General features: G+C 44.3%; 1 protein-coding gene across 1 annotated transcript in view; it reads right to left on the reverse strand.

Moving 5' to 3' along the window:
• The window catches only part of LOC126424640 (uncharacterized), a 62,990-nt gene extending 54,221 nt beyond the window's left edge, over positions 1-8,769 (reverse strand). The window contains exons 1-2 of the mRNA XM_050087373.1: positions 8,728-8,769; positions 8,363-8,475 (exon numbers count right to left, since the gene is read on the reverse strand). Of these exons, the coding sequence (XP_049943330.1) occupies positions 8,363-8,475; positions 8,728-8,769 (155 nt within the window). The remainder of the gene's footprint in view (positions 1-8,362; positions 8,476-8,727) is intronic.
• Between the last annotated feature and the right edge of the window lie 14,735 nt (positions 8,770-23,504).

The raw sequence follows: 23,504 nt of genomic DNA on the forward strand, positions 1-23,504 counted from the left end.
AGGTACTGGGAGATGAAGAAGCTTGCACAGGATAGAGTAGCATGGACAGCTGCATCAAACCAGTCTCAGGACTGAAGACCACAACAACAACAACAACAACAACAACGAGAAGATCCTACCGCAACGCCAAACGCCTTTGTTTTAATGGCTGTTATCGAACCCGCTTGTCATATTCGTGGCACTCTCTCCTCTGTTTCGCTATAAAGCAAAACGAGCTGCCCTTATTTTAACTTTTTCGACGTCCTCAGTCAGTTCTATCTGATGCGCATCCCATACCCTTCAACCGTACTCCGAAAGAGGACGGGCTAGAATTATGTTTGCTGTCTCTTTGGAAGCCCTCTTGCATCTTCTAAGTGTTCTACCAATAAATCGCTGTCTTTGACTTGCTTTCCCCACAACATTATCTATGTATTCTTTCCAATTTAAATGGTTTGTGACTGCAATCCCTACTTGGATTCACACCCTTTAGATTTGTGTGTTTTATGGTGTAAACGTCCACCCCCCGGTAGCTGAGTGGTCAGTGCGACAGAATGTCAATCCCAATGGCCCGAGGTCGATTCCCGTCTGGGTCGGAGATTTTCCCCGCTCAGGGACTGAGTGTTGTGTTGTCCTAATCATCATCATTTCATCCCCATCGACACCCAAGTCACCGAAGTGGCATCAAAGCCAAAGACTTGCATCCGGCGAACGGTCTACCCGACGGGAGGCCCTAGTCACACGACATTTTTATTACTATCGTGTAAGCGAAATTTAACGGATTCCTTTTAGTATTCACGTGGATGACTTCACACTTTTCATTGTTTAAAGTTAACTGCTACTTTATGCAATGTACAGATATCTTGTCTAAGTCATTTTGAAATTTGTTTTGATCATCTGATGAGTTTGCAAGACGATAAATGACAGCATCATCTGCAGGCAATCTACGAGGGTTGCTCAGATCGTATTCTAAATCGTGCACACAGCTCAGGAACGACAGGAGGCCGGTAACACCTATCTGGCGAACGCTAGACATCACTTCCAGTTTATTCGATGACTTTCCTTCAGTTATTACGAACTGTGACTTTTCCGACAGGAAATCACATATCGAGTCGTACAACTAAGGCGGTATTCCGTAGGAACGGAATCTGACTAGAAGTCGCTTGTGAGGAACGATGTCAGAAGCTTTCTAGAAGTCTAAAATTATGGAACCCATTCGACATCCCCAGTCGGTAGCACTCAGCACTTCGCGAGAATAAAGAGCTAGTTGTGTTTCACAAGAACGTTATTTTCTGAATTCGACCGAGCGAGGTGGCGCAGTGGTTTGCACACTGGACTCGCATTCGGGAGGACGACGGTTCAATCCCGTCTCCAACCATCCTGATTTTGGTTTTCCGTGATTTCCCTAAATCGTTTCAGGCAAATGCCGGGATGGTTCCTTTGAAAAGGGCACGGCCGATTTCCTTCCCCACCCTTCCCTCACCCGAGCTTGCGCTCCGTCTCTAATGACCTCGTTGTCGGCGGGACGTTAAAAAACACTAACCACCACCACCACCTGAAATCGTGTTGGCTATTTGTCAGTAAATGAGTTTGGCTCTAACAAGGGGAGGCCGCCAATTGTGAAATTCAGATTCGATTCATACTGCGCATAAAAAAAGCTCATGGCCAGAGGTGTACTGTGGCAAAGCACCAAGATGCACTTCTCAGGCGTTGTCGAGAAAATCGACAGTTGAAAGAAACCGTTGCCGTGAAATACTCTCTACGATTAATAATTTTCTACAGCGTCGTGGCGCAGCGGTAAACGCTCGGGTTCGTAATCCGAAGATCGCCGGATCGAATCTCGCGCCATGCAATTTCTTTTTATTATTAGTTTTTTGTAATTCAAATATATATAAACTATTAATGAATTGCTTACTCATGTTGGTGAAGGCTGACCGCTCTCCAATTGTACCGCCTCCATTTTTCCGTTTTTTTAACAGGCTGTACCAAAGCTCTCCCGTCCGCACTGATTTTCGACGATGCTATAAGTTGCGCTAGGCACCCCATCTACCTTCTTTCGAAGTTAGCAGGCAACTACGCTGTTATGCGGCGGCTCGTTTCGGCCCATTCAACGTCTGTCCTTCAAGTGTAACGAGCGAGTAACGGAGTTTATATTTCATACATGCCGCAGCAAATTTGTGTTCGTGGGGTCTCTATTCTAATTCGAACGTTTGACTTACGCTACACGTATTCGTTTCGGAATACCGTTTCTACGTCTTCCGTTAACTATACGTGGTTAACATTATGAAGACAATTAATAACATTTGTGAAATAGAACTTTGTTTGCGGAAAACATAATGATGTTCGAAGTCGCCAGTTTTTGCACGACAAACGACTTTCAACAACTTATTATATTCATAATTGTTGCAACTGATGGCCGGGAATTATATATATATATATATATATATATATATATATATATATATTTGAATTACAAAAAACAAATACAAAAAAAGGATTGCATGGCGCGAGATTCGATGCGGCGACCTTCGGATTACGAACCCGAGAGCTTACCGCTGCGCCACAATGCTGTAGAAAATTATAAATCGTAGGGAATATTTCACGGCAACGGTTTCTTTTAACTGTCGATTTTCTCGACAACGGCTGAGAAGTGCATCTTGGTGCTTTGCCACATTACACCTCTGGCCATGAGTTTTTATTATGCACAGTATGAATCGAATCTGAATTTCACAATTGGCGGCCTCCCCTTGTAAGCACTATGGGACTTCACATCTGAGGTCATGAGTCCCCTAGACTTAGAACTAGTTAAAGCTATCTAACCTAAGGACATCACACACATCCATGCCCGAGGCAGGATTCGAACCTGCCACCGTAGCAGCAGCGCGGTTCTGGACTGAAGCGCCTAGTTTTCTCCAAGGTAATTCGTGTTGTTTGAACGCAGGATATATTTCAAAATACAGTCGCAAATTGATGTTCGTGGTATGGCTCTCAATTCAACGGATTGATCCTATTGCCTTGCTTGAGTACTGGTGTGGCATGTGCAACATGCCTTTACGTCTCGATCTTTCGACGAGTGAGCTGTTGTATCTGATTTAAGTGCTCAGCTAAATGCATCAGCATACTCTGAAAGGAACCTATCTGGTATAGTATGTGGACTAGAGGTCTCGCCTTTATTGATTTAAGCTGCTTCGCTACACCGAGCGTATCACCTTCTAAATTAGTGGTGTTGGCAGTTATTCTTGATTCGAAGTCTGACATATTTACTTCTCCTTCCTCAGATGTTCAAATGTATGTGAAATCTTATGGGACTTAACTGCTAAGGTTATCGTCCCTGAGCTTACACACTACTGAACCTAAATTATCCTAAGGACAAACAAACACACCCATGCCCGAGGGAGGACTCGAACCTCCGCCGGGACCAGCCGCACTGTCCATGACTGCAGCGCCTTAGACCGCTCGGCTATTCCCACGCGACTCGCCTTCCTCAGTAAAGGGATTTCGGAACATCGCGTTTACCAACCATGTCTAATTACGCAGCAGGAAAACCGTTTGCGTTCAAAATGGCTTTTAGTCGTTTCGGAATTGGTAAATACAGGACCTGTCTGGTTTCAAGGGAATGTTATTGTGGTGTGTGTACTGTAAGACCTTCGGTACACACACCATCAGATAATTTGACGTGTCACTCTAACGAAGTAGGCGAGTGTCAGCAATATGTCTCGTGGTCTTATCGTGGCGCGTTTATCTTCTGCTGTTAGGTCAGACGATAGAAAGGCCACGCGCACACTTAGAGTAGCAGATTGACGGTGACCAACTTTAAACAGAACTTGAGTAATTTTCACACACATTTATTAAAATAATAACAAGCATAAAAATTACTTAACTTGGTTCTGGAGGCTATTTACAATTGATAATCTGGTGTTTCTTTGGTATTGGTACGTTAATCTTATTCTCACATATATATCTGATACTTGACAAAAGTGGTTGGCTCTGAGCACTATGGGACTCAACTGCTGAGGTCATTAGTCCCCTAGAACTTAGAACTAGTTAAACCTAACTAACCTAAGGACAACACAAACATCCATGCCCGAGGCAGGATTCGAACCTGCGACCGTAGCGGTCTTGCGGTTCCAGACTGCAGCGCCTTTAACCGCACGGCCACTTCGGCCGGCTCTTGACAAAAGTGTCTATACATTTATCTTCATGGCTATGTATAGGAATATGGTAATCTTATTAGGCGCAGACTGAAACTTGACTATAGACTGGTACAGACAAATGTAGAACTTGTACGGACTGGTACAGACTAATGTAGACTGGTGATCGGAGGTCTGTACACTCGTTATAATACCTTGCGTGTTCATGTATCACTGCGCGAGTGTCATCCGCGAGGAGAAAAGGTTCTGGGTTAGCAGCAATCTCACTGGCTGCGTTACATATTAATACGCGGATCGGCGGAAGCAGAATTTGGTCCGTCTCTAAGACAGCGCCATCTCGTAGTGCGGAGACAGACGAGCGCTGCGCCTGCGCTGTTGTGCTTAGCGGGGCGCGCTCTAGTGGGAAAGTTGTGTACGCGCTGACTACGTGGAACTATGTACACAACAGTTATACTACTCTTCCTGCAAAATAGAGACATGGTCGCGGAACGATGAAATAGGTAACCATGCGGCCCACCAAATACCCTCTCATTCTTCATCGGAATCCTCTTCAATGACCGTATGTCACGACCACTCAACAAGCACTTCCTTCCGCGTTGTGCCTTATCGGATGATGTTGCTCCAATGGGGTATATCTCTTTGACATGGTGCCTCAGCAGCGTTGGTTACGGAAGCATCCACCATACGACTGGCAACAATTTACCCACGTAGCCCCGACTTAACGCACACACAATTACAGAGAACGCCGTTCTCACCACGACAGAATCTTGCGACGAATTGAGGACATTAGACAGGTGCCACTCATAGCCAAATACAGCAGCACAACACTAACTCCAGGCCTGGCTGGCAACTGCATTTATATGATCAAGAATGCGTTTCTCGAGGTGTCTCCAAATTTTTGTCCAATTCCTGAACATCCAGTGTACATGTCGCTACCATCAGCAAAATGTGTTTAGATGGGAGTTAGTACACTACCCGCCATTAAAATTCCTACACCAAGAAGAAGTGCAGATGATAAACGGGTATTCATTGGACAAATATATTATACTAGAACTGACATGTGATTACATTTTTCACGCAATTTGGGTACATAAATCCTGAGAAATCAGTACCTAGAACAACCACCTCTGGCTGTAATAACAGCCTTGATACGCCTGGGCATTGAGTCAAACAGAGCTTGGATGGCGTGTACAGGTACAGCTGCCCATGCAGCTTCAACACGGTACCACAGTTCATCAAGAGTAGTGACTGGCTTATTGTGACGAGCCAGTTGCTCGGCTAATCATTGACCAGGCGTTTTGAATTGGTGAGATATCTGGAGAATGTGCTGGCCAGGGCAGCAGTCGAACTTTTTCTGTATCCAGAATGACCCGTACAGTACCTGCAACATGCGGTCGTGCATTTTCCTGCTGAAATATATGGTTTCGCAGAGATCGAATGAAGGGTAGAGCCACGTGTCGTAACACATCTGAAATGTAACGTCCACTGTTCAAAGTGCCGTCAATGCGAACAAGAGGTGACCGAGACGTGTAGCCAACGGCACCCCATACCATCACGCCGGGTGATACGCCAGTATGGCGATGACGGATACACGCTTCCAATGCGCGTTCACCGCGATGTCGCCAAACTCGAATGAGAGCATCATGATGCTGTAAACAGAACCTGGATTCATCCGAAAAAATGACGTTTTGCCATTCGTGCACCCAGGTTCGCCGTTGAGTACACCATCGCAGGCACAGGCGCAGGCGCTCCTGTCTGTGATGCAGCGTCAAGGGTAACTGCAGCCATGGTCTCCGAGCTGATAGTCCATGCTGCTGCAAACGTCGTCGAACTGTGCAGATCGTTGCTGTCTTGCAAACGTCCCCATATGCTGACTCAGAGATCGAACGTGGCTGCACAATCCGTTACAGACATGCGGATAAGATGCCTGTCATCTCGACTGCTAGTGATACGAGGCCGTTGGGGTCCAGCACGGCGTCCCGTATTACCCTCCTGAACCGATTCCATATTCTGCTAACAGTCATTGGGTCTCGACCAACGCGAGCAGCAATGTCGCGATACGATAAACCGCAATCGCGATAGGCTACAATCCGAACTTTAGCTTAGTCGGAAACGTGATGGTACGCATTTCTCCTCCTTACACGAGGCATCACAACAATGTTTCATCAATCAACGGCCGGCCGGTGTGGCCGAGCGGTTCTAGGCGCTTCAGTCTGTAACCGCGCGACCGCTACGGTCGCAGGTTCGAATCCTGCCTCGGGCATGGATGTGTGTGCTGTCCTTAGGTTGGTTAGGTTTAAGTAGCTCTAAGTTATAGGGGACTGATGACCTCAGATGTTAATTCCCATAGTGCTCAGAGCCATTTAAACCATGAGGCAACGCCGGTCAACTGCTGTTTGTGTATGAGAAATCGGTTGGAAAATTTCCTCATGTCAGCACGTTGTAGGTGTCGTCACCGGCGCCAGCCTTGTGTGAGTGCTCTGAAAAGCTAATCATTTGCATATGACTGCATCTTCTTCCTGTCGGTTAAATTTCGCGTCTGTAGTGCGTCATCTTCGTGGTGTAGCAATTTTAATTGGCCAGTCGTGTCGTAAAGAAGTAATAAATTAAAATGGCATATCCCATGCAGAAGTTCTATTGAATGAACGGCCAAAATGTTATAGGTGGTGAACTTTTTGTGAATTTTATCCATAGTGGCTGCTGTTGAACTCCATGACTGCTCGTTTATAGGGTGCAGAAAAATTTGCGCTACCAGTCACAATAAAAGTTTGTTAATTCGTCACACTACCGGTTTCGGGCCTGTGCCCATCGTCGGATGTTTAATGCATTGATGTACATGTTTATATTGCTGGAGGTCAATAAAGATGAAGCATATTTATTGTAATTATGTCGTGGTGACAGTTTGTCCACTCAGTTGCACATTTGTTATCACTTTGACGTCCATGTTTCAGTTTTACGATATTTAGCTCCATATTTCTATAATGCGTCGTGCACTCGTGATGTGCACTGCGTTTACATACGAACATCTAGGCTCTGTAGGCAAATGGACGTGAAAATGATAACAGATGTGCAACTGAGTGGAAAAATTGTCACCACAGCATAATTATAATGCAGATGCTTCGTCATTATTGATCTCCAACAATATAAACATGAGCATCAATGTATAAACACCTGAGGACAGGCACAAGCCCGAAACCGGTCGTGTGACGAATAGATAATCTTTTACTGTGACTGGTAGCGAAAATTTTTCTACACCCGGTAAACTTTTTTCCTTTCATCATTTTGTATCCGCGTATCTGTCTTTGTGTGTGTGTGTGGGGGGGGGGGGGGGGAGGGGGTTGCTGGAAGTAAGGGGGGAGGGGAAGGAATGAGGCGGTTGTTAGTGAGAAAAAGTTTCGTAAAGTTCTGAAATGATGTGTAAAGATTGTTTAAAGTCGCTAACTGTTCTACTTACAAATACTGGGTGAATATTGACTGGGTAATTTGCGCGCCATGAGCTACGGTGGCTCAAGACATTTGCAGAGTGTCTAATTGCTGTAATCGTCTTACTGTGTCAAACCTTTAATACGAGATTGTATCTCTTAAGGAGTAGATTATGATAGCGTTTTAAATTTTTACATTCAACGACATATTGAAAATCTAATTTTCGTTACCCTGAAGCCGTTAGATAAAGAACCTCCAACTGGTACAGTACACCGTGCACCGGGCTAGCCGTTTAGTAGCCTTCAGTTCCACTAATCAGACATCAGATATGTTTACAGTGATGGCTCCTGTCCTGGCCTTCTACTTGTTCTTTGACGTGTAATTGCGTTCAGAAGTTAGTTTTATTTTCTAATTTAGTTGTTTGGTACTTCATTATCCGTCTTTTTCTTATTTTTAAAACAAATCATCCGAAGCTAACTAGCCTGAAAGTCGAAACCATTTACGCTACACTACCAGTCGTGTGTTGCCATGCTGAAGACCATTAGCAATGAATAACTTAAATGACTAACTCGACATTACTGGACCAAATTATAGTCGAGTGCAAATCGAAAATTTTGATTGCCTACATTATTTTGAACACAGTAATGCATGCGCTGGTCACAAACGACACTACAGTGCAGTGAGTGGTTGAAGGCTGAAGAGAACGCCATTAACATTTCTTATTTAATGAAGTTTATAGTCGGAGGAGAGCGAAGTTAACCGTTCGAGCGTCGCATCTAGAGAGCTGAATTAAACAATCTTCTTTCACTCACCCCAAGCCGTAGAGTCCCCGCTTCTCGTTCTTTTTGTTATCCACGGGTTGCGGTACAGTTTCTCCAGTTCCCAATGCACCGACCACGGAGGCAGCCACAACTAACCACACACTCTGTGAACACAGTCGGAAGAGCATTGTCAGTCAAACACTGTACGCATACAAAAATACATATATGACAGCTCCAAAACAGATCTGTAAGTGTAGAGTGATTTCACTGAAATCATGCCTACGACTTCGTACCAGGAGAATATTACCATCGGAATGAGACACCCATACCAAGGCTGTTGTGACGGTGGGAAAACAGTGACATAAAAATGGAAGTCTGTAACAACCAAGCCAAGTTCAACTGAACTTGGTACATACGTGGCTCAGTATCTTAAGAAGTGTGCTGTTGTTGTAAGCCATCCGTAGAATACTAAGGAGTGGAGAGGTGATGTTAAAGGGTGATGACAAAGTAGTTGAAGATGCTTCTTTTTAAACACAGCCAAACGGCTACATAATTTTGAGAAGGAAAGAAAGAAGAATCATTCGAACAATCTTCCGTTCAAAGTAAGAAAATTGTATTTGAAAATTGAGAAGCAACAAGGATGAAAATATTGAGAATGTAATAGATACGATGAGAAAGCGCAGAGTTACATATTGCGACCGTTTCAAATAATGGAAACAAAAAGCTGGAAAAAGTACTGCAATTGAGAGAAAGATTCAAATTCTTTGACAAAAATCCAAATTTCATGGTTTATAGAAGCTAAGAAAGATCTACAGGAGTTGAGAATAACAGACAAAAACATGGGAAACAGATCTGAATTCGCTTGAATGGTAAAAAAAGAAAAACAAGCGTTTCCAGAAGAAAACAGAAAAGGAAAGTGGAGAGACAGCGACAGAAGAAAGAAGGGAACAACGAACAGCAAGAAAGAATAAGTTTTTGGGAGCTAAATAATAGTAATAATAATAATAATTGAAAACGAACTATATCAGTATCTAATGCGTAGTTCTAGAAGTTGTAGGGCTGATTGTGGCAGTTCCGAAGAAAAAAGGAACGTAGGTTAGGGTTTAACGTCCCATCGAAGACAAGATAGAATATTGCTGTTGTGGTCTTCAGTTCAAGGATGGCTTGATGCAACTCTCCACGATATTCTATCCTGTGTACGCATCTTCGTCTTTGAATAACCACTGTAACCTTCAGTCGTTTGAACCGGTTTACTTTATTCTTCACTCTGTCGCCCTTTCTCCCAACCACACACATACACACTTCTGCCTCCAGTACCAAACTGACTTTTCTTTGAAGCTTCAGAATATGTTCTGTTAACTGATACCTTCTATAAGTCAAGTTGTGCCATAAATATCTTTTTTCCACAATTTAGTTCGGTACATCCACATTCATTATTCCATTTACCCACTTAATCTTCAACATTCTTTTGTAGCGCCACATTTCGAAAGGTTCTATTATCCTCTTGCCTGAACTGTTTATCGCTTAGTACCAGTTTACCACAAGTGTGCATCCCATACAAATGTCTAGATAAAAGACGTCCTAACACTTGAATTTGTGTAAGTTACTCTCAGAAAAAAAAGGCACGCCACGAAGGAGTTATGGAAAAGTTCACAAACTGACATTCATACAGATGTGGATGCAACGTGGAAAATTGTAAACTTTGGCGACCAGGGCATGAGTGTGTGACGCTGCAGTGCAATTTCACCACGCAGCTGTCAAGTGTAGTAAATATGGAACATGGTTATATAAGAACATAAAGTCTGTCCTAATTTCATTCCAGTGGTCAGTTGGACAGTAACTATGCCTCGCAGAGAGGCGCGTCAACAATATACGCAGATCTCAGCATTTGAGAGCCGACGTGTAGTTGGCTCAAAGCCAGTTGGAATACTCGGCGAATCGCTCGATATTTGAATAGGAGCGATGCCACTATGTTCGCAGGAATGAGTAGTGTCAAGAAGAAGGCGGTCGAAGTACTGAGACGACTGAACGAGAGGACCAAGAAATCGTCAGAGAGGCAGTCGGAGCCCGGATTCATCATGTCATCGATCCGTCGTGCAAATGTGGCTTCAGTGATCACAAAGACCACAGAAAGGGGACTGAGCCTACGGCGCCCCAGCGCCGACTGTCATTGACCTCTGCACATCAGCAACCCCTTTTGAAGTGTTGTCGGGCACATTCGGCCTGGAATCTCATTGAATTGAGTAGAATTGTCTCCAATAATGAGTCGCGCTTCGAATTCAGCCCAGGATACGCCCTGGATAACGGTGGGATATTGTCACCTACCATACAGGTCGACAACCAAGAGTGATGGTATTGGGTGCCATTTCATTTCATTGAACAGTCAAATCTTTCCGTGGGATCTCTGATTTCTCATATTTCGTCACGATAATCATCTTTCCCTAAGTAAGTGGACGTCAACCAAATATTATATTATTTTTGTTAATATTCATTCACACCCTCTTTTTCAGATAACATGCATTCTGTTCAGCTGCTCTTACAAGTTATTTGCTGTCTGAAAGACTTAAAATGTAATTGGCAAACTTCAAAGATTTTTTGCTTCTCGTCGATCTTTAATTCCTTAGTCCTTATTTTCCTTTACAGGTTGCTCGATGTCCAGACTGAATAACGTCGGCAATTGTCTACAACCCTGCCTCACTCCCTTCTCAATCACTGCTTCCCTTTCATATTCTTCGACTCTTATATTTGCAGTCTGATTTCGAAACAATAATACTACCAGTACTACTATTACGAAACAAACGAAGACTGTGCACATTACGCGAAGAACTACTTCGACAACCTGAAGTATCGTCTTCTAGAACAGAAAGCGAAAACATTTTTCAACACTCTAAATATCTATCCCGTAGAGATGGTGCAGATAACAGCTCGCACAGTGGCGTACTAGATACAATGATTTTGGTAAAATGAGGAGCCGAAACGATGCAAAGTATCCTCCAATAAATGCAACCGACCTAACGAGTAGCTTTGTAATGAACATTCAGCCAAATTGCTGACTTACTGCACTCTTCATGCTGTCTCTTGGTCGCCCTGCAGGTGTTCTGTGTGGAGACTGCGCTGCCTTCGGAGACCCGGGTTCGTCTTTTATATTGTGTGCCGAGCTAGGGGATTGAGTACCGGAACGGGAGGGCTCTGGAGAAAGGAGAATCCAGTGTAGTCACTAAAACCGTGCGACTTGGGTCGTAAACCTCTCGCCTCGTAATCCGTCATTCTGTTATGACGCAAAGCGGCTAGTCGTAGAGCCAGCAGTTACGAAGACAATGAACACCTATGGACTGTCTCTAATAGACAAAGGAACAGGTAAAATGGCTTTCCCTCCAACCATCGGGCATTTAATACTTCCCAGCTGGCAGCCACGAGATGGTACCATACATGTTCTGTACACCTGTTACAGGTACAAACGAAAGGGGCGGGTAGACTACAAAGAAACAAGCTAATAATGCGAAGACACATAGATCGGGATACCAATGGTTTGCCCAATACCAAATATTACGACTGAGCACATGAGCACCTTTAAGTTGTAACAGACTTCCCGACAATCCAAAATGCTGATATAGTAAGGTTTCTAGCTTCTTTTTCGTATTCAAGAAAGATGTTTTAGTCCGCAGCTCGTGGTCGTGCGATAGCGTTCTCGCTTCCCACGCCCGGGTTCCCGGGTTCGATTCCCGGCGGGTCAGGGATTTTCTCTGCCTCGTGATGACTGGGTGTTGTGTGATGTCCTTAGGTTAGATAGGTTTAAGTAGTTCAAAAAAATGGTTCAAATGGCTCTGAGCACTATGGGACTCAACTGCTGTGGTCATAAGTCCCCTAGAACTTAGAACTACTTAAACCTACCTAACCTAAGGACAGCACACAACACCCAGCCATCACGAGGCAGAGAAAATCCCTGACCCCGCCGGGAATCGAACCCGGGAACCCGGGCGTGGGAAGCGAGAACGCTACCGCACGACCACGAGATGCGGGCATTAAGTAGTTCTAGGGGACTGATTACCATAGATGTTAAGTCCCATAGTGCTCAGAACCATTTTTTGAAAGATGATTTAAGCTCTATTTCTTTCGACGTGTCAGACTTCATATCTGCACACTGGATATTTTTCAAACCGAGGTATTCAGATGTCGATATGTCTCGTCACAGAGGGTCAGAGTGCAAGCAATGTAATCTTTGATTGGTAGTAGCATTGTTGTTGCTGTAGCATTCTAAGCGAAGCTAGTGAGTCGTGTGTTGGTCATCCTACTGAGCGGCGTGGAAATGGAACTAGCTTGCAGAGCACAGAGATAAAGATACGGTGGATTCAAATTGTGGATCATGGTTTGGAACATTATAATTTCAGAAGTGATGTTTTCCAGGTACTGTTGTTGTTGCTGCACTGCCGCACTGCCTGCTTATGCGTAATTTCTAATCTGTTTGAAAATTTGAAAGTTTTAGTAGGATTTTTTTATTGGTTTGGGTTAGTTAGTTTCAGCGCTCAGACGTAATAAAGTAATCAGTTCACATGGCGTGCATTCAGAGGTTACAGACTTGCCTCACCTTTACCATTTCAGTATTTAATTTAATGGCGGAGTGATGTTTTTCATGACAAGTAACACTTTTAAAGATGATTGTAGTAGTCAGACAATGAGTTTCAGTATCACTGAGATCTAGCAAGTTTGAATATCCTCCCCCGTCTTCCCTTACGTATCGCCACAATGCGCTCTGCGGAACACAGTTGCTAAAATCAAAGCGTAATCTACTGCCGCAATGTTTTCTTTTATGTAGGTGGTTTGCTGCTGCGCTCAGAAGACAGTAAGGTCGCTCATAGTGAAGCATTGCACTTCAGAATTATCAGATTCTGTTAATATAAAATTCAGTTCAGGTTACATATCATTGTCAGACAGTCTTTTTTACAATGCAGTGCTACATTTGTATGTGTATTATGTAGTGTTCAGAATTTTCTTGTCAGTCTGCACACGTAACTTAAGAGGGCATTTTAAAACAAACATTTTCGTTGTTTATTCTTTCAATATACGATTTGTAATTTTATGTACCAGTTTTCATTATGATATTTTTGTGTACTGGAATTGCGAGTCAGGTAAAGTGATGTCACGCATTGAAGCACCGTTCACTGGACTGCGCAATACAGAGTTCCACAGGACTGTTTGTTTAGTTTTGAGCGTTAGGTTTTCTAATTAATATGGTGAATTTAACTGCAATGGAAGATTACCATTGTACAGTCTCCGAAATTTGGCGACTAATTTATCGGATAGCGTTTCATAATTACACCACAGATACACAAAGTTTAAGGTAGAAAATCAGACCATCTTTAGTCCACAACTAAACACTTTTGTTCAGAAAAGTTACAATATGCGCTTGAAGCTAAACAAAACACTACAATTGTTCGACAATGGCACCATTCAAATGATGGTGGGTTTCAGCATGTCTCCTCATCGATGCCTGTATATGTTCAAAAATTCCAGGCATGTTTGAAATGAATTGACACTCATCCACGATGCGTTCCTTTCCAGTAGGTTGAAGGGAAAATGGGTGGTCATGATACTGGAGAGGCATGGCTACATGATGATGATAATGATGATAAAATGAATGAATGATGATAAAATGAAACTATGGCAGGTTATCACTTTGTAATTTACGCCTCACTTGCAGTACGTGGAAATAAATGTGTTGTAACATTGGCATGACTGCACTTGTGCATACGTCGTATGCGGGAAGCCATTGGTTTTCGAACTCAAGTCTATTAGGATTATTTGCCTTTTTTTGTTTGTACCTATAATAGTCGACCTCCATCTATACTCCACGAGCTAGGTGATGGTGTGTTGCGGCGGGCACTTTCAGTACCACTATCTGATCATCATTCCTTGTTCGGTCCGCGAGTAGCGCCTGGAAAGAATGATTGTCACTAAAGCTACGTATTAACTCTTGTCTTGATTTGACATCTGGCTCTATAAGAATAAATAATAAAGTTGCCAGAGGAACTGTTCAAACCAACTTACATGTCATCTATCTTCCAGTATTGATGGTACTGGTACATTTGCTCATGGTAATAGATGGGTTACAATGGTTGTGATAAGATGTGCTCCTGCCGCCTTAGATGGACTTGAGAGATTTAACGAGAGGTATGGTACATTGTATAAAACATTTCATATTTCTGGAATTGCTAATAAAGACTTAGGTAAATCATCATAAACTAGCAATATGCAATTAACTGTCGGAAGTGGGCGCAGACGTGTCTGGATTGTCAGCGATGTAATGTGGGACGCCATGTGAAGAAACCAGTGGGTAAAGTTGACAGGCCAATTGGTCGTTTCGAACATGTGCATCTGGATATTGTTGGAGTGTTGCCAATGTCCGCAGGCTATCGGTATCTATTGACAGCAATTGACAGATTTACGATGTGTGCAGAAGCAATCCCCATTTCAGACATATCAGCAGAGACAGTCAGTCGGTCGTCGTTGACAACGTGGATGGCACGGTTCTGATGTCCGGTACATGTCACGACGGACCAAGGACGTCAGTTCGAATCCTCCTTGTTCCTGGAGCTGGTAAACATGTGCGGGGAAAGCAACGGCATGGTAGGGCGGTGGCACCGAACACTGAAGGCCGCGTTAAAGTGCCATGGCGAGAATTGCTCAGCAGCATTGCCACTCGTGTTACTAGGCTTACGCACCGTTTTCAAACCCGACCTCGGAGCATCTACAGCGGAATTAGTATACGGGGAAACCTTACGCCTACCTGGAGAGTTTTCTCAGAAGAGTACAAGCGAGACGAACCTACCGTACTTGTTAACGAGAGTAAGGGCTCAACTGGCCGAGCTTAGGCCACAGCCAGTGACACGGCATATCGTTAGGCCGCCGTTCGTATATCGAGAATTGAGCAAATGCTCGCATGTAATGTTGCGAACCGACGAAGTCAGAACTCCATCGCAGCCGCCATATACGGGACGTAGCAAAGTACTACACCGTACGGACCAGGCCATGACTATCGTAGTTCGCGATAAGAGTGTTACTGTGTCAATAGACCGGGTGAAGCCGGCTCACTTACTGCTAGAAGATGTAAGACAAGAAAAGAGGAGGCGGCCCTGCAGCAAGACGATGGACCCCTGCAGGGTGCAACGGATGGTAGGACAACGAGCCAGATGAAGCCGCGAGAGGATACGACGATGGAGGAAGTACAGCCGGAAATTCGCACAAGAGCCGGGCGAAGGGTCCGGTACAAGTTTCCACACATTCCTGGAGCTCCGATCTTCAGGGAGGGGGCTGTGTGGGAGCACGCAGACGAATAGTTGCGTGTGCACAGTACAGGGCAGCGGCAAAGACTCTAGAGTGCACATAATCATTTACTAGATGCTTTTTGTTTGTTTTGTCTTAGTTGTTCCATGTTAATGTCCGGCATTGCTTGAGAATAAAATTAAACATTAAGAATAGGAACGACTCAGTCATTAATATTATGGAGCTACGTAGTGGCTACAATGTAAATGTCCTAGAGGCAATCGCAGATCCACTCACTATAATAATTAAGAACCCACTGACCCATTTTACGCTATGAAATGGATTAATGTTCCTTGTTGTAGTGTTGGGAATTATCGATGATGTTGATTTCCCTTGTATTCACAATAGCCAATACGAAAGAGTTCTATACATGCCACGGAGTGCAACGGAACAATGCAGCATCTACTTAAATGCTTGCTTCTGTTGCTAGGTTACAGCACGTAACTTGGAGGATAGACGCGTTCAACGGGCGATTTCTTCGGTAGTGCGTAATCTAGGTGATACGAGAAGAAGAGTCCTCATGCTGGATCTGGTGCGACATCTGCACGTGGTGCAGGTGGCGGCAGTGGCGGTGGTGGACATATGGGAGGAAGTGGCCACTCTTATGGGACCGTGGCCAGAGCTGGAGTTCGAGAACCAGCTGGCGAACCACCTGGCCGAGAACCTGCAGAGGAAGCTGGATCACTGGGTGGAAGGAAAAGCTGGAGTGCTGGATCCAGAAACAGCTGGAGACGAAGCCGCAGCCACAGCAGGATCAGCAGGGTGTCACCCGACAGAGTCGGTGGCGCGTCGATGTGCGCGTCTCCCTGGCTCTCTGTTGGCCGCTCCGCCTGTTGTGATCGGATGTTGACAACCCGCAGCTGGCACGTCCCAGTCGGCCGCCCATGTGTAACACCGTCATGTAGCTGTGTGTGTGGTGTGTGTGCAGTAACTACTGCTGTTTTCACAGACAATTCGAGCACAGGAGGTCTGAGATTAATTCATTGATTGGTGTGACACCTGTGCTGTAGTTACAGTCGTGATGTGGATAGTTATCTGCAAAATAAATTTTGGTGTTAGACTTACGGCACTTATGAAGAGGAATTTCCTGGCTAATACTCCTCCGGCAGTACTCCTCCACAGAAGGAGTTGAGTTGTCTGCATAAAAATTGACTAGTGTTGTGAAGCTATGTTCTGTGAACTGGCAGAAATTGGCACGTTTTTTCGCTACTCGGGAGACACTACCTGTCGCTATTTTTGGCGATGGGACGTTGAGAACAAGTGTGGTTTATAAATAAAAGCATACATATGCATAAATGTTGTGCGATAAATAATGTAAACAATTACACTGAATAAAATGACCTTTTCAGTGTTATGTGGTGTTTCATTTTACGCTACAAATAAACTTGATACTTAATAATGAGTCTTGGAAAGATTACTTTTCCTGTCGTTAAGTGTGTAAGTGACATGTGACATTATACTTACCTCAATTGAATCTAATAAAGCTTAGAGTACAGGCAGAAAAATTAAACCCACAACACATTATTTCCCGTGCTCTCTGGTACTACATAATGCGAACTTTAATAGGAAAATCGCAGACGCAGACTAGAATGGTGATGCTCTCTTTTTTTGATAGCTCCTCTGAAGCCCAACTGCAGGTGAGGTACAGTTCATTAGCAGGATCTGACCACCAGTTGTGGAGTGGTTGTATACCTCTTGGCAGGACACAATACTATACGTAAACTGCCTTTGAAGGAAACAATACTCAACTATGATGATGATGATTGTCATATTCAATACGCATCTAAAGCAGAGTCCATAAGAAGCGTACTACAATATGCTTTGAGTTTTGTGAGTACAGTCTAGATAGCCGTTTAAATCGTGCTGCAAACCGTGTATAAATTCAGTTCTAGAATGTAGTACACAAGTACACACACTCACTGACGCACTTACCCAAATACGTACACACACAGAATCACAGTGAACGTGATTGTAAGCAGAAATTCATCCAAAAGCGGTGAGAAACTAAACTGACCATGTTCTGTATAGCTGAAGAGGCGGATTTGTTATCTGTCATGCACCAAGAGCAACATTGGACAAGAAGTATACTATACAATACGATTGATAACCATCCAGCCGTAGTATAGCAAAGCCAAGGAAACAGTTATATAATCATGGACAAAGATATACGGTTGGAATAGACAGTTTGACGTGGATCATCTATAAATGTAGAGTAACAAATTGATGTATGGCAGACCACAACAATAGGTGCGACTAAAAAGTTGTCTGTAGCCACCGACCTTACTGATGCCTATAAATTGCCTCGACATGTGATTATGAAACACTTTTACATTCTCCTTAGATAAATACTATTGCGTTACCGGTTTTTGGGGTGCATTAGACAGCCACATACGTCGTGTGTTTCACTCTGTGACAATACTGCCCCAGCGTTTTAAACTCCAACAAACAATATTTACAATGAACGTCTCTGTACTGCCGACCAATCACGACCATGTTTTCGTGGTAACAATTACCTTACAGAACAGATGCTGCGAGATTAAAAAAAAATACATTCTGCAGTATTTCTACTGAAGTGGTAGGAATACCCGGTGGATTTGATGGTTTTATAGAAATTTGATCTGGATCCGAGTTAGAGCGCTATCTACCTTCAATCGTTAACAGCAAACACCTCGACACCCAAGCCAACAGGGGACTTCCAACGCATGTGTGACGACTCGTGTCAACCAAACCGACGGAAAACGTATTTTGCACCGTCCTTTAAGCGAAGATGCATGCGAAGTACTCCATTTCCTCTACATGAGTCGTCGGTTTGATAGCTACTTTGATTCTGAATCACTGACAGTGGCTTGTGAGGTACTGAAAAACGTGTGTGTACATTGACAGTTGTCCTGTTTCCGGAGTTAGTGAAGCTTGGTGTGTGCTGCTATGCATTTGTATGTTCCTCCGTAACGTGCAGTTTCCATTGCTGGCAGTCATTTTATACAGTAGAACTGATGTGCGTAATTTCACCATCCTAAAGTTTGGGAAGGTAGTGAATGCTGCAGAAGTCTTGGTGGACGGATGGATGTCAGATGTTGGGCATACCTGTCCTGGTCTGCGCTGCATTCTGCACGATTGGTTGGTTGGTTGGTTTGGGGGATTAAAGGGACCAGACTGCTATGGTCATCGGTCCCTTGTTCCAAAGTCAATGAACACCCACAGAGAATAAAAACGATGAACAGAAGAGAGCACAGACGATACAGAACAAGAGAAACTGAGACAAAGACAAGACAAAACGAACTAAAACCACACAGAGTGTGACGGTGGTTGGCCGACCATAGAAATAAAGAAGGAAAAGCCAACCACTTAGAAACACATTAAAAAATCAGTGGAAAATCATAGGCCAAAGGCCAGAATCGACACAAAACGATAAAATAAAACAGAAACACTCAGAGTAAATGATAAAATCCCCCTGCCCGAATAAAACGTAAAACTAAGTCAGCCATAGTGGAGTCGTCTGTTAAAAGGGCAGGGAGCGTAGCAGGCAGCGCAAATGTCTGCCTGACCACAGCTAAAAGGGGGCAGGCCAGCAAAATGTGGGCCACTGTCAAAGCTGCCCCACAGCGACATAGAGGAGGGTCCTCCCGGCGCAGTAAATAACTGTGTGTCAGCCGGGAGTGGCCAATGCGGAGCCGGCAAAGAACTACTGAGTCCCTGCGAGTGGCTCGCAGGGATGACCGCCACACAGCCGTCGTCTCCTTGACAGCACGGAGTTTATTGGACATTGTCAGTTCGCGCCATTCATCGTCCCATAGCGCCAAGATTTTGCGGCGGAAGACGGCCCGCAAATCAGTCTCTGGGAGGCCAAGGTCCAGAGATGGCTTGCTGGTGGCCTCTTTCGCCAGGCGGTCAACATGTTCGTTACCCGGGATACCGACATGACCGGGGGTCCACACAAAGACCACAGAGCGGCCGCAACAGGCAAGAGTATGCAGAGACTCGTGGATAGCCATCACCAGACGAGAACGAGGGAAACACTGGTCGAGAGCTCGTAAACCGCTCACTAATATGTCGGCGACCACATGGCTTTAACATTATGGCTTTAACATTACAGTGTGTTTAAGTGCAGAAGTGCGTAGCCTTATGTTTTACGATCTTTTCTCTCTTCCCAATACCTATGTGGTACTCACTCCAGACACTACAACAATACTACAGAACTGATAGCACAGTTAGTTTTCATAATATACTTCAAACTATTTCGTATGGCGCTCCACCATGCATAAACGACACGTTTCTTCTTAACTGTCTATTATTTCACCACAGCACTTGGATTGGTATCGTAAGTAAAATTGGTGTGGAACATTCTCTGCTGAACAGCAGTTATGGACAGATCGTTCAATCTACTGCTTTAACCTCTGAGTGAGAGAATACTCTGTGACTCCCATCCACATAGGGGAAAAATGGGCAGTCAGAATCTTAAATTCAGGACTATGATCGTAATGCTAGATATATGTAGATATCCTAACTGCATCGGTATAAGATGCTGTCTGATATAGTTTGGTCTATTATGTCCGAAAATTAACCACGAATGAATGTACAGCACAGTCATCCATCTACATTTTCAATCTGATATACGGTACTCGCAAAGTGGTGGAAATGTTATTTAGCGATGATACAGACATTCTGAGGCATCCTGCAGTGTCATTGGCTGGTGGTGAAATTGCGGAAAAACTGTTAAAATTGCAAAAACTGATCCGAAGATCAGTTGTGTGGTCTTATTACGGTACATCGTCCCTTATGGATGGTTGTGTTGTTCATCGCAACTGACCACTGGTACGCTGTTGATTATCACGTAATGATTGACAGACACCAGTTGTTTGAGATGGAGAGAGTCTTGGTGAAGACTAGCACAGAAACAGTTATCACATACACTGCTGCAATGTCAGTGTTCTTGGTATCTTCAAAATGGAATGTCCCGTCACTGTGGAACATGAGATTAATTATAGAGGTCATCAACTTCGGACACTCCATTATGCCACAAACTCTTCCAGTGTCCAAATGTTGCGATATTTCCCACATTTTGATCAATAAGAAACACTGTCTTATTCTTTTATTTCAACGATTATATGTGTCGTGGGAGCAGCATAGTTTACACCATGTAAAGTACACCTTTCTGCGAGAGCCAGTTAATCGTATCATGTTAATGTGGTTTTAACACCTGACACACTCGAAGTCACAGTAGAAAAAGGAAATGTATGGCTGCAAACACTGCTGTAGCTGTACACTGCTGTAAGCAAAGAACAATCTATCAAATAGCAACTCATCGTATGGTGTGTGGTGGGAGGTCCTTGTACCACTACTAGTCATTTCCTTTCCTATTTCACACGCAAATAGAGCGAGGGAGGATATGACTCTCTTTACGTCTGCATTTTAGCGCTAATTTCTCTTATCTCAACTTCGTGGTCCATACAGAAAATGTATGTAGGCAGCACTTTAATCCTTCTTCAATCAGCTTCAGTTGTTAATTTTCACTAGTATTCCCAGAAAAGAACATTGCATTACCTCCAGAGATTCCCATTTGAGCTCTTGAAGCAACTGCCCACTAATTTGGTGGGAGTCAATAAGAATGCATCTATGGCGCTGAGTTCTGAGTTAAACCTAGGACTGCAGACTTGGGACGGCCAGTAGTCAGGTATCTTGTTATTGCAGACTGTGTCAGCCTTTCTTGGCTATTTCGAAAACACATATCAGAACGATTCGGTTTACAGTAGGGATGAGGAGTAGCATATTGTACAACATCCTGGTATTAACCCAAGCGACATTTAAGCACCCTGACCTGCTGAGGAGGATAGGACAAGTTTTGCGAGTCTGGAATCATTGACAGCTGTCCAACACGACGAGGGGTCGGTGTCGGCCGGGAACGGTAAAGCCATGACGCGGCAGCTGTTCAGGCGGACCCAGTGGCGGAGGCGTCGTTGGGATGGAAAAGAGAGGGAAACATCCAACTGACAGGTGTCAGGTTGATTAGTTCGGGAACAGTACTCCAGATCTCTAAGTCACTTAATTCCACCAGCATGACTAGGCTACCGATAGACAATACGCAACTAGCGTTGACTGTCTTCAGCTAGTTGACAACGTTTGGCAGCAGCTTTGGTATCCAAGGAAGCGACTATCTAGCATGTGGGAAGCCTCCAGAGAGGTCATGAAGCGTTTGTAACGGTTGCCCCCGGAGTGTAATCTGACTGCAGGAAAAAATTACTCAACATTCACAGGATCTTTCATGATCAGTTGAATCAATGAGCCGACAAATTTGTTATCAAAGACGTACCGCTGGCTGCTGGAATCGACTATGTGAGTACCACAATTATGATTAGAGATTTGGAGCGCTAATGAGGCGAGTTTGCGTTCCGGCGTAATTTTCTACAGAAATTTAATCTCCCACCTGCACAGGAAGGGATGAAATAGCTATATTACCGAATTTATAAAGTGATACGTGTTATAAAACTGATATTTACAAGTCCTCTGTGCTGTTACCTTGAGAGACTTTGTGTGTGATGAGGCATTTGTTTGCTTTAAGGGAGTTCGAAAGTGAGGAGGCATCCTATGGAGGTGGAGCATGCTCTTACCACTCTATCATGAGGTAAAAATGAGTTTGGTATTGCAGGAAGGTGATCCGGGATGTGACAGATATAAAGCTGATGACACAAAATATGTTTTTACTTGATGAGAAAATACTCTACTGGCCACACAAATTGATACACCAAGGAGAAATGCAGATGATAAACGGCTTTTCATTGGACAAATATGTTATACTAGAAGTGACATGTGATTACGACTTCACGCAATTTGGGTTCACAGATCCTGAGAAATCAGTACCCAGAACAACCATCTCTGTCCGTAATAACGGCCTTGATACGCCTGGGGATTGAGTCAAACAGAGCTTGGATGGCGTATACAGGTACAGCTGCCCATGCAGCTTCAACATGATACCAGAGTTCATCAAGAGTAGTCACTGGCGTATTGTGACGAACCAGTTGCTCGTCCACAATTAACCAGACGTTTTCAGTTGGTGCGAAGTCTGGAGAATGTGCTGGCCAGGGCAGCAGTCGAACACTTTCTGTATCCAGAAAGGTCCGTAAGGGCCTGCAACTTGCGGTCGTGCATTATCCTGCTGAAATGTAGGGTTTCGCAGAGATCGAATGAAGGGCAGAGCCACGTGTCATAACACATCTGAAATGTGACGGCCACTGTTCAAAGTGCCGTCAATGCGAACAACAGGTGACCGAGACGTGCAACCAATGGCATCCCATACCATCACCCCGTGTGATACGCAAGTATGGCGATGACGGATACACGCTTTCAATGTGCGTTCACCGCGATGTCGCCAAACACGGATGCGACCATCATGATGCTGTAAACAGAACCTGGATTCATCCGAAAAAATGATGTTTTGCCATTCGTGTACCCAGGTTCGTCGTTGAGTACACCATCGCAGGCACTCCTGTCTGTGATGCAGCGTCAAGGGTATCTGCAGCCATGATCTACGTGCTGTAGTCTATGCTGCTGCAAACGTCGTCGAACTGTTCGTGCAGATGGTTGTTGTCTTGAAAACGTCCCCATCTGTTGACTCAGGGATCGAGACTTGGCTACACGATCCGTTGCAGCCAGTGGTCCAACTTCCCATGCAGATACTCGGCCAGATGGTTTGCCAGCTGGATCTCGAACTCCAGATCTGGCCACGGTCCCATAAGATCGGACACTTCCTCCCACTTGTCCATCACCGCCGCTGCTGCCACCTGCACCACGTGCAGAAGTCGCACCAGATCCAGCATGAGGACTCTTCTTGTCGTATCACCTAGATTAGGCACTACTGACGAAAGCGTCCGTTGAAGGC

Source organism: Schistocerca serialis, chromosome 10, assembly GCF_023864345.2.
Source record: "Schistocerca serialis cubense isolate TAMUIC-IGC-003099 chromosome 10, iqSchSeri2.2, whole genome shotgun sequence".
Classification (NCBI taxonomy): Eukaryota; Metazoa; Arthropoda; class Insecta; order Orthoptera; family Acrididae; genus Schistocerca; species Schistocerca serialis.